The 12690-nt window shown below is 37.5% G+C and overlaps 1 protein-coding gene across 2 annotated transcripts in view; it reads left to right on the top strand.

The window, feature by feature from the left end:
* wdr27 (WD repeat domain 27) overlaps positions 1-12690 on the top strand; it is a 74313-nt gene that overhangs the window by 58536 nt on the left and 3087 nt on the right. For both annotated transcript variants that reach the window (XM_047352507.1, XM_047352506.1), the window contains exon 23: positions 1431-1529. In XM_047352507.1, coding sequence (XP_047208463.1) covers positions 1431-1529 — 99 coding nt within the window. The remainder of the gene's footprint in view (positions 1-1430; positions 1530-12690) is intronic.

Raw genomic sequence — 12690 nt, 5'->3', positions numbered from 1 at the left:
TGTCACTTGTGTCCATTTAGGATGATGATCATTTATGCTAGCCATTTTTTATCTGCATTTAAAGCATTGCATATCAAATAGAGCATTCATACATAAGCAGAGCTGTTTAATTACCTTTCCAGACCCTGTCTTACCCTTACTTTCAGAAGACAGAGTCCCCTTTATTTACCAATCTCTCTTCTGGTGTATGTATTTGTGGAAAGCAGTCAAATAATGTATCCATTCTGCTTGATGTTATTAATTATGGGGATTCAGCATAGCATGGACATTTAGAGCATCTCTGTTAAGATTGCACATTTCCAAAGTTTCCTGGAAACTGGGAGAGTATTTGTAGTGTGATGCGGAGTATTTATTTGTGGCTACCCTGAGACATCTATAAGCCAGATACATTTATACTTACATAATATTTCAAAAAGCAATCATGGACGAAAAGGACAGGACCACTCTTAAAGGACTGCCTTAGATTGTTTTACACTTTTACAAAAGTTTTAAGTCAAAATGCTTATGGAATATGATTTTGATATGGTCTTAATTAATTACATTTGTATGGTAGGTATTATGTTCACCCACCTTATTTTATGATCATTTATGATACTAAACTGATAATTGAAAACATTTAATAAAACTATTTTTTTTTTAAAACACATGACTCTTGTTTCACTTACTGAATATAGAAACTGGCTAGCTCCTGACTTGAGGTGATGTTGAAGAATTTGGACGCAGTCCTCAGTATCACATCCATTTTATGCAAAACACCAATACCAGTGGCAGCAAAACTGACTCCCAGTTATGATCATCATTGGTGATGTATGCGTCGCTACTTACTATCGTAATAAATATCCTTTCATCCTAGGATGGCGGTTTGGTTCAGATGGTTCTGAGTTGGACTCAGTTGGATTTTCCAATGGGATAATAACCCTAAACACTGATCAAAACTAGTTTCGGAAGGCTTACATTAAGCTTCCCAGATGGCCTTTCTAAAGCCCCAACCTAAATCCTATTAAAATTTGTGAGCCATACTTAAAAGCTGAGTCTGTTCCAGGAACCCATTTTATTTAAATGAATGCCACTATTTCTGCCAACAACAGTAGTGGCTACAGAAATAGGGTTGTGGTACTTGGCAAGGGACATTTAACCAAACATTACGGAGCATATGCATAGTTGGCTGTATGTTTACCTTAGATTATGAGAGAAAATCTGGAATAAATTTAATCTTGCAACCAATTCTTATTTTCAAATATTTCTAAAGTTTTATGTTGATATTATTGAGTATCTTAAAAAATGGCTCAAATAAATAATTGAAAGTCGAAAAGTAAAATGACTTTGATGTCCATAACAGTATGTAAACGTCTGACCGGCACTGTGCTCAACTTTACTTTTTGAAGCTGTGGTAATAGCTAATGTTTTGGTTGATGTGTCATTTATTTCAGGCCTATGTGTACGATATCCGTAGCAGCACCTACCTCCACAAGCTTCAGAGACACTCAGACACAGTACTCAGCGTGGCTTTCAACCCTGCAACACCAGAGGTATCAATAAGCTTTCTACATATTTGAATCAGTCTTTATGATAAAGAAGTCAGATTTAATTACATCTTTGCAACCTACTAAGCACAGAAAAGTTTGTGATCATGATGCAATTTTAAAAATTGACAGTGACACAGTGAGATTGGAAAACACTGATAAACAAGACCAAAGAACACAGCAGACAGATCTGAAATAATGTGAATCGGTAAAAGAAGGGTTATGATATAAAACAATACTCTCAGCCTTGAACATCTCACCAAGCCCTGTTCAGTCATCTGAAAATGAAAACAGTGTGGCACAGCAGCAAACCTACCTAAGCACACATGCGAAAGGAAAACATTAATCTCACAACACAATTACTAGTTGGACACTGACCTTCATGAAAAAGTTACAAAGCAAACATGGTGAAAAATGTGCTCTGCTCAGAGTAGACTAAGATGGAATTTGTTAGCCTACAGGCAAAAAACCTATTTTGCACATCACCCTTAACAAAACATCCCCAATTTAAAACATGTAGGTGGTGGCATTATGATGTGTGGATGCTCTCTTCAGCAAGCACAGGAAAGGTGATTATAGTTGATGGGAAGATGGACAAAAACCAAACACAGGGAAATCCAGTGCCAGATTCATTGTGTGTAATACAGTATTTTTAAAGAACACCAAATCCACCAAACACCAAATAAAATTATTTATAGGTTTGTTTGGAACGCCTTAGAGAAAGGGAATTTGCACCTGAATCATTTTTAAACATGAGGCAAAATCACAACTTCTGCATGATTACCCCTGAGTGTAGTTGGCCGTGTATTTGACCCAAAGCACATGTTTTAAATCTGCACATCCATCTGTGTAACTCCATTCAGAGACAACTTTTCATCCCAGCAGTGATATATTCAGATTTTCAAGTCTGAAAATGGAAACTTTGGTCCACAGCCATATAGTGGCTATGTCGATCTGGACAGTTTAAAGCACACTTAATCAGTCAGAACAAACTTGCTCCATGTCAGCTCTTCTGGACATTCAGTTTTATTTGATAAGACATGGATTAAAAGCAGACACTGAAAACAGATTTTAAAATGTTGCCACATTAAATTAAACCTTGGTAGGTTTGTTTTACTCAGGTGCTAGACATGTTGGTTTGTTCTTATAGATCTGGAATAAGATTGTGTTGACATATACAAATGGGAATATGTGCTATTAGAAATTGAAAAAAGCATCTTGGACTTTTGGGCATATTTATGTAAAGTATTCTTACTTATTGGAACCAGTGGTACAGATGTGTAAAAGTTGGTAAAAAGACACTTTATTTCTTTTCGTGTTAGCATAGTATCACACACATAAAAAATATGTGTTAATTTTAGTTTTACTACATTACCTGTGTCACCAACATTGGTTAGTACACATTGTACAACTCCCATTACTCACCACTTTCTTGCACTTCAGCTCAACCTGCAGATTTTCTGTAGGACTTAGGTTGAAGGACCATACATAACAATGGGCATAAAAAGCTTTTCCACATATTCATCTGGTTTTATGCCAGACCCAAAAAAAAAGATGACCAGAACTCTGTTATCATTCTTATTTCTTTAATGTGGGCAAGGTGGATTTATGACAGACTCACCTTGAAAATTTGCTCAGTCTTAGTCTCATCTGACCAGAGCACACAAGCCCAGTTAAAGTGTCAGCAAACTCCACATTTTTACATTTTTGCTAGTAGGTCAAGAAAAGCTTTTTACTGGCATAAACCTCAAACAACAGATTAGCATATTGATAAGAGTAAAGGATGCTGTGGAAACGTAGTGAATCCTAGATGTCATTCATTAGTGCTTAACTGAGATTTCTTTTTGTTTTACTAGGGAACACTTGGGTCCTTGTCCAACTTTGTTTGTCACAATACCAGTTGTTTTAAATATTTTAAATTATGGTTCTGACAGCATCTGGCAAGTTGAGGTGTGAAGCTATATTCTTGTACCCAATTTTTGATTTTGGAAGACCTCAAGTCCATGTTCTATTAGTTTGCCATTTTTTAAAATAGGCAAAGACAAATGGGCCTCTTTGTGACACCATAATTACATCCCCAGTGAAACAGAAAGTTATAGACTACTAATTACAAGTTTTTACACAACTTAAATAAATAAAAACAAACAGTTATTATAAAATAGTTGTTGGGGTGCCAATAAGTGTGGTACTGGAGATTTTGGACACGGCAGAAATATTTACAATGTGGGTTTGATGCCAGATTAGTCTCTTTGATGATCACACACTGCAGGTAATCGGCAAGGGAAGCTGTGATTTTTACATATGGATGTCAAATGAGCAAAGAGACAACACGAGATGAGAAATTTCCTAACACCTTGAAATATTGCAAGGTTTCATGGGAACATGCTAATCCAAACCATATTGGTCGTTTGATTTATTTTGCCTTCAATAGGTAAAAAGAGCAGTGGCATTTTTTTCAGTTCAGGTGCAGTCTATTAAAGTATGTGAGTGTATTCCTATTTTTTAAAGCCTGGTGTGGTTTTATGAGGCAACCTCATTGTCAAACAATTGCTCTTATTTAATGTGAGAAAACAACAATGTAAAAGTATTTAGAAGACTAAGATGAACTGCAAAATTGCTGGGAAACCATGTTACTAATGTTACACTTTTTAAACTGTGAAAAATGTGTCCCCAACCTGTGCTCACCTTGCTGTATAGCCACATTTGAGGACCGGGTGTTCTCCCTATTTACTGCTGTGAGAAGCTTCTGATGTTTGACAAAGACAGATAATGTAATGCATATTTTCCCACTCATTTTCCACCTCAATAGTTAAAACACCATCAAACAGGCAGTTCTACCACTGGCTTTGATTTCCTAAAGTTTTATCACTTCAGTCCAGGGTGGAAAGGGCCCAGATTTTATTGTCATGTCACATTGTTGCCCTGCGAAATCTTGTTGGCTTTCAACACGCCTTTGCTTTAAGCTTACTGGTATACAGTACCTACAGTTGAATATCTTCTTCATATCAATCTTGTGTAAAACTAAAACCTAATGCCAATTGTCTTGTTGCATTGAAACGAATCCTGTTGAGAGCTGTTAATCTAAAGCACTGTGTACAACAAGAGAAGGAGAAAAATATCAATTAAATTAAATTCAGTTAAGTTTTATTTCTATAGCTCCATTTCACAATAAATGTCATCTCAAGGTAGTTTACAAAGTCATTTCAATCAAATCATACAGTTTATTATCCAAATTGGTTAAAAGGTTTTCTGTCTAAGGAAACTCAGCATATTGCATAGAGTCAGTGACTTGCAGCATTCAGTCCTCCTGGATGAGCATGTTGCAACAGTGGACATTCGCTTATATTGACTTTGCAGCAATCCCTCATACTGAGCATGCATGAAGCGACAGTGGAGAGGAAAACTCCCTTTTAACAGGAAGAACCCTCCAGCAGAACCAGGCTCAGTGTGAGCAGCCATCTGCCACGACCGACTGGGGGTTTGAGAGAACAGACCAGAGACACAAAAAGAACAAAGAAGTGCTAATCCAGTAGTACTTTCTATAGGAAAGAAAAGTAAAACATTAATGGTTATGGCTCCTTTAGAGGCTTCTTCTAGGAGAGGAAGACAGCTAAACAGATGAATGAGCCAGTTTTCAAGTCTAGAGTATGAAAGAGAGCACATACAGTTAGTCAAGGTAGAAGCTCAGCCAGTAGCTATGTCTAGGAGAGACAGGGTATACACTGAAAGACCGGGCCAAGTATCTGTATAAGGTGACCATTAAGTTGCTGGCAGCAGTACCTCAGCCGATGTCCCCCTCCAGGAAGGTGCCACAGCTAAACACAGAGCCAGGTCAGATGTAGTTTCTAAAAAATAGAAAAAACAGAGAGAGAACATAAAGATAAAAGCTGAAATAACACCAAATAATGCAAAATTGGAGAGTAGTATGAGAATGTAGCAGAGAGAATGAAAGTGGTAATTATGTCCTTTAGCAGCCTAAGCCTGTAGCAGCATAACTACAGAGATAGCTCAGGATAACTTAGGCCACTCTAACTATGAGCTTTATCAAAAAGGAAAGTTTTAAGCCTAGCCTTAAAAGTAGACAGTTTGTCCATCTAGAACCCACTGATGGTCATTGTTATACTAAAAACCACAAGGATTGGGATACTTCTCTCTGTCAGATTGACCATAACCATTGGAAAAGAGAGGGGGTCATACAGGTAGCAGAAATGGAGGGTGTGTTTGCACCTCAACCATGACTGAGCCGGTTTAGGCTAAACCTGACTCCCCCTTACTCCATCCAACAGGGAGGGAAGAAGACGGAGGTAAAAAAATAAGGAAAATAGCTCAGGATAACCTAAGCCACTCTAACTATAAGCTTTATCAAAAAGGAAAGTTTTAAGCCTAGCCTTAAAAGTAGACAGGGTGCACAGCAAATCTGAAATTGCAAATTTAACACCCTCAGAGTTAAAATGAACACTTTCCAAGGGTTTATATGGGAACCACTGGCAAAGTGTTAAATTAACACTTTTTATTTAGTTAAAATTATTAACACTGTGACAGTGTTGTCTAATAAACTCTTACAGTGTTAAATATTAACACTACAGGATGACTTAAAATAATGAACACTGTGACAGTGCTGTCTAATAAACTCTTACAGTGTTAAATATTAACCCTAACCCCTAACCACCTAATACTCACCCTAACCCCTAACCCTCACCCTAACCCTAACCCCTAACCCTAACACCCGCTACACAACCGAGGACGTTTAGAAAAACATTTAAAATTAATTGGCTACTTAACCTAAATTGTTCAAAACTATATTTTAGAGAGGAATTTAGTTTAACGTTAACACACGATGTCTTAACATGACATGAAATAAACGCTAACGTTCGGGTAGGTCTGCTTAAAGTTACAAAAAACAGCAACGAAAACTTGTTATAAATGCCAATAAATTTTAATCCGTCCCCAAATTTAGAAACAACGAGTCAGCGTAAACACATTTTAATAAAAGTAGCAATGGCACGATGACTAATTTGTGAAATTCTACTCACCAGTCTCTCCTTCTCATGCGCCATGTGAGTGTGAGAAAATGGCTGCTGACAAATTCCTTCATGGGGGGTACCTGTCCAAGTACCCGGATGTGTCGCTCATTAGTGTCAAATACTGTCAACTCCGTGATTTGACACCAACATTCTTATGTTTCATTAGTGGAGAGTTGATACTACCAAAATCAACACCAATACATCAACACTTCACTCTGAAAAAGCCTAACACCACCATTTTAACACTGATGAATTTGCTGTGTTTCTGCCTCACGGACTAAAACTGGGAGCTGGTTCCACAGGAGAGGAGCCTGATAACTAAAGGATCTGTCTCCCATTCTACTTCTAGAGACTCTAGGAACCACCAGTAAACCTGCAGTCTGAAAACGAAGTGCTCTGTTAGGAATATATGGATCATCAGGCTTATATTTGTGAGAAGGAGAATTTTAAATTCTATTTTGGATTTAACAGGGAGCCAATAAAGGGAAGCTAAAATATGAGAAATGTGATCTCTCTTTTCAATTTTCATCAGAACCCTTCATGCAGCATTTTGGATCAGCTGAAGGATTTTAACTGCATTTTGTTTACATCCTGATAGTAAAGAATTACAATAGTCCAGCCTTGAAGTAACAAATGCATGGATTAGTTTTCATTACAATCCTAATCAAGCTGATTGGACAGTTTTAATTCTGGGCTTCGGATAATGTATGATGTTCCTGAGCTCTTTTCTCTCCACTGCTGTGAATCTCAGTTGCAGAGAGTCTGAGCTTTGTTCACTTACCAACACAACCAGCTGTATGTAAAAAGTTCACACACAGTGTTATCCAAGCTTACAGGAACACTGAGTGAATCATCCGAATGACTTCCATGCTCTCACTTCTCTCCATATGTCATTTTCTATCATCTTTCTTCTTTGCAGCAAAGTATAACATGCAGCTGGTGTCCCACCAGACCTTTTAGCTATATCATTTCATTTGTGGCCTTTTGGCATTTCAAATCGTAATTTGTGCCGCTTAGCAGGGATTGACTGAATCATAAAAAGTCTCAAAAGTTTGACAGAGAGCTATAGCAAAATGCAGTACAACAAAGCAAAGTTACAGACTGTAGTGATTCGTTAATTCATGCTATGCCTTTGGGAGTGACTAACGATATCTGCCAAAAAATAAATGTTGGAGGTAACTTTGTGTTTACCAAATTCTGTCTTTAGAATATTTGAAGTTTCTTCTCAGGATCTCTGTTTTTGATTGAGACTCGAAGAGATCACCTTGGTAATTCTGCAGTTATTTACAAAAGAAGTGCTTTGCAGCTAATAAAAATAATGATGAAAGTGAAGACAACAAAACAAATTGTTCCTTGGCAAGCTTCTAACTTGAATTCAGCTTGTGCAATCATACAATCCAACATACAAAAAGTAAAAAAAAATATATAGAGTTTTTGTACAATAAACCCCTGGATCTAAACATTGAACTTCAAAGATTGATTCTGAGTGCCAATGTGTATTTGTACTTTGATAAGGTCAAGGTCGGCTTACTCACTCATTAAAAAATCAAGAAGCTGAAAATGCTTTAAGTGTTTTCAACCTTTCTGGACTCTGGATTGCCTGCTCCTATTTGTGCCTTATGTTATACAATTTTTCTTCCTGATCTAAGTCCTACACATCCTATTTCTTGTAATGACCAGAGAGCAAACAGAAAGTTGTTGTTTTACTCTCTATGATATCACATTTGACTGAGACAAAGACTGACAGTTAAATGATTACTTCTGATACAGTGTTAGATTGGCTAAGGTTTAATCGTTTGAATTCTTCGGGGCGTTATTCTGAGGGCAGGTTCTTCATGTCCTGAAAGATTGGGCAGTAAAGCAATTTTTGGGAGAGTTACACAATTAGCAATGTTGGTAGCAACCTGGATCACAGTGCCCACTCCCCAGCCATAGGCACACATAACTAGAGTGATTTATCACTCTTAACACTGTCACCAAGAAAGTAAATTGGTTTATTTTCTCAAAATCGTTTGAAGAATCTTGCTAAATTACCCCAATTATTTTTATCTCGGAGTAGCTTGTCAAGGATGAACTACTAGAGGCAAAAATCTAATTCCAAAATCATACCAGTATAATTTTGTTCCTAATCAGTATTTGCATTGAATTTCGGTAGAAAGAAGTCTCTCACAGCTCACACTAACAAATATTTGTTACAGCACCCTTCACACTTTACAAAATACATTTGAAAACATTTTGTAAGTTGGAAAATAAAACCCACAACATGAAATACCTTTGCAACACATACTGGTTGCCCTGCTGTCAATACTTCATGTGTCTCCAGTTTTGCAGTTAGACAGAGTAATGAATCTTTTATCATTCCTATTTGTACAATTTCTCTAGAGTCCAAAAATCAATTTATGACCATTTTGCAACATATTTCTTTCACTGTTTTGTTGGGGTACTGAAAGCCCAGTGCAGGTCAGTCTGGCACAGTGCTATTAGTGAGGGTTGTGCTATACAACTCAAAAACATGTAGAAGGAAAAATCAGTACTAATATTATCACAGTAATAAATTGTTTTACAAACTGACACTTTCTCTCCTCAAGAATGCCAACATTTACAGAAAAGTACCCATTGAAAATCTCATCGGTGCTGCATTTTTAAGTGTCATATTTATTCCTGCTTTGAACTACTAATTTATGCTCCATGGTATTGAGCCATCATGGCTGACAGTAACTTAGATTATGTAACAAGCAGTGTGTCTCCTGCAAGTCCTCAGTCTGATTTCACTTAAAATTCCTGAAAGGTTTGGAGTTTCACTTTGATCTACAGAAAAACAATAAATCAACACAAATCATAAAATATTTTGGAGATGTTTTAATTTGTATATGGCGAAGAGTTTTACAAATCATTAAATGGTGTTGTAGAAAAATTCGCATCCAGAGACTGATGATTGTCACTCAGAATCAGCTTTATTTTAATCTTGCAAGAGAGAAGGATTTTACAGCATTGGAGATGTGCTCAGTAGTGTTGCTAAATCATTCTGACTAGACAAAGTAAAAGTTCTTCTATAAACTACAACGGTTTTCAAGGTGACTCTCATGAGACCTGTTGTCCTAGACATAACCTTAACATTGTGGCATACATATTATCTCACACAGCTGCAAGCAGAAGGCTGAGAAACCATTACTCTAAGACTAAACAGCGAAGAATAGAATAACACAGAAGGGTTCTAATACTTTTGTCAGTTCCTGTAGAGTATCAAGGAGCAAATCAAGCAAGGCACTAAAATTTCCATAACAATGGCAAATAGATTTAAAAAACAGTCCAACATTTGCTTTTGTATGAGCTGAGTTGACTTACGCAAGGACATCTGATGATGCAAGTCTTTAAACAGAGACCCAAACTGTGAGGGATGTTTTTCTTTGAAGTGCAGCGTTTAGGAAAGCTCGGTAACTCACTTGAACTGGTGCTCCCTGACCCCACCATGTATGTCTCCACTAAATCATCTTGCAATAAGCTCTGACTTCTGGCCCCGAGGGTCACTCAAATCCCCGGTTTATGATTTATGTATAGGATTGTAGACATTTACTGGAAGTATAGAATGTGAAAAAAAGCATATTGCTTATCAAAAATGTTATGTAGATTTGCACTTGCATTTTTACATAGGAAACATGCAAATTATTTTTCTATTTAATGAAGAATGTTGCAGTGTCTTTTAGAGCTGATCTCTGACCCTGTTAAGTTTTAAATAGCTGCTTTTACTGTCTGGGAGGCAGGACCTAAACTTTTAATCAAACTCCCCGAGTTAGAGGAGAAGAAGGCAACTCCTTAAAGGGTAAAAAAACAGTAAAGTGTATTTAAAAGAGGCTGAAATATTCACCCATCAAAGGCAGATTAACTTCTCTCCAGTTTATGATACCTGAGTCATCCTCGGACCACAGCATCTGACTCCCTTTTCCCGCACCGTTATCTGCTTACTGGTAAAAGATCTTTCCAGTATAAAAGTGCTTTAGCATACATGGAAAACAATGTTGGAAAACTTCTGTGCCAAATTTTTTTTTTTTTATCAAATAGTTTTCTTCTATTTCCTTTGTTAAAGATTTCACTAGAAGATACAATTCACAGAAATTGGCATGAAGGATATTAATACAGGCACTGGCATTTATACAAGAATCCCCAGGGATGCAAATCAAGGAAGGCGTTTGTCATTTTTAAAGTCTTGTAAAGTCATTTTAGTCCTGGAGTGCAATTAAGTTTTACAACAAAACCTGATTTAAATGCTTTGCAACCAAGTTGAAATTTGTTGTATGAAGCCAAAGTGAAATTGCGCCTCTTTCCCAACTTTCTTTGACTCTCTGCAGACTGAAAATACAGTGACAAGTATTCTTACCTTCACAAAGACCAGTCAGGTTTATTGGGATTTTATGCGTTAAACCAACACAAAACAGTGCATTACATTGAAATGTTATATAAAAAAAAATAAACAGCTTTTGAGCATTTTGTGCAAGTATAAATCTGTACGGTGTGGCTGGCATTTGCATTCAAACCCCCTTTTAATCTGACACCGTGAAATAAAATTTAGTGCAACAGAAGTCACCTAAGCAGTAAATAGCGTTCACCTGTGTAATTTAATATCAGTGTAAATACAGGTGTTGTGTTCAAGAAGATTAGTTAGGAGACAGGAAAGAAAAACACAGGGAACAGAGAACACATCAGACCAGTAAGGGATACATTTTAAACCAGGACTAGGGTATGAAACAAGCTTTCAACATCTTGTAGAACACTATTCAGTATCGCACAACTGCAAACCTACCAAGACATGTTCGTCCACCTAAACTGACAATGAGAGCATTATTCAGAGTTACAATGGGCTTCCATTGTAACTCTGGAGCAGCTGCACAAACCCTAAGCTCAGGGGGCAGAGTTTGTTGATGGGACACCTGTTAGATGTACGCATCAAACCTGGCCTTGTTGTTTGTAAAACCCATGTAAGGAACATGACAAATATGTGGAAGAGGGCACTCTGGTCAGATATGGCCATGATTATATTTTTTTGCTAACAAGCAAAGAGCACTTTGTGGTAAAAAAAAAAAAAAATGTCCAGGCCCATCTGAAGCTTGCCAATGGACATCTGGATGATCCAGATGAGGAATGGGAGAAGGTCATGTAGTCTGATAAGACAAAAAGAGAGCTTTTTGGTCTAAACTCTACTCACCATGTTTGGAGGAAGAAGAAGGATCAGTACAACCCCAAGAAAACCATCCCTACTGTGAAGCATGGAGGTGGAAACATCATTCTTTGGGGATGCTTTTCTGCAAAGGGGACAGGACGACTCCGCCGTATTGAGGGGAAGATGGATGGGACCATGTATCAGGAGATCTTAGCCTACAACCTCTTTCCCTTAGTAAGGGCATTAAAGATGGGTCATGGCTGGGTCTTCCGGCATGACAACAACCCAAAGCACACAGCCTGGGCAACTAAGGAGTGGCTCCGTAAGAAGCAAATGTCTGATATTTGTAATTGCAAAAAAAGGGTTCTGTAACAAATATTAAGTTTTGTCTTTCTAATGTATCTTACAGTGCCTTGCGAAAGTATTCGCCCCCCTTGAACTTTTCAACCTCTTGCCACATTTCAGGCTTCAAACATAAAGATATAAAATTCAAATTTTTTGTGAAGAATCAACAACAAGTGGGATACAATCATGAAGTGGAATGAAATTAATTTGCTGTGTCAAACTTTTGTAACAAATAAAAAACTGAAAAGTGGGGCTTGCAATATTATTCGGCCCCCTTGCGTTAATACTTTGTAGCGCCAACCTTTGCTGCAATTACAGCTGCAAGTCGCTTGGGGTATGTTTCTATCAGTTTTGCACATCGAGAGACTGAAATTCTTGCCCATTCTTCCTTGCAAAACAGCTCAATCTCAGTGAGGTTGGATGGAGAACGTTTGTGAACAGCAGTCTTCAGCTCTTTCCACAGATTCTCGATTGGATTCAGGTCTGGACTTTGACTTGGCCATTCCAACACCTGGATTCGTTTATTTGTGAACCATTCCATTGTAGATTTGGCTTTATGTTTTGGATCATTGTCTTGTAGGAAGATAAATCTCCGTCCCAGTCTCAGGTCTCTTGCAGACTCCAACAGGTTTTCTTCCAGAAT

Source organism: Girardinichthys multiradiatus, chromosome 22 (assembly GCF_021462225.1).
Source record: "Girardinichthys multiradiatus isolate DD_20200921_A chromosome 22, DD_fGirMul_XY1, whole genome shotgun sequence".
NCBI classification, from domain to species: domain Eukaryota; kingdom Metazoa; phylum Chordata; class Actinopteri; order Cyprinodontiformes; family Goodeidae; genus Girardinichthys; species Girardinichthys multiradiatus.
This window is presented reverse-complemented; position numbering and strand designations above follow the sequence as displayed.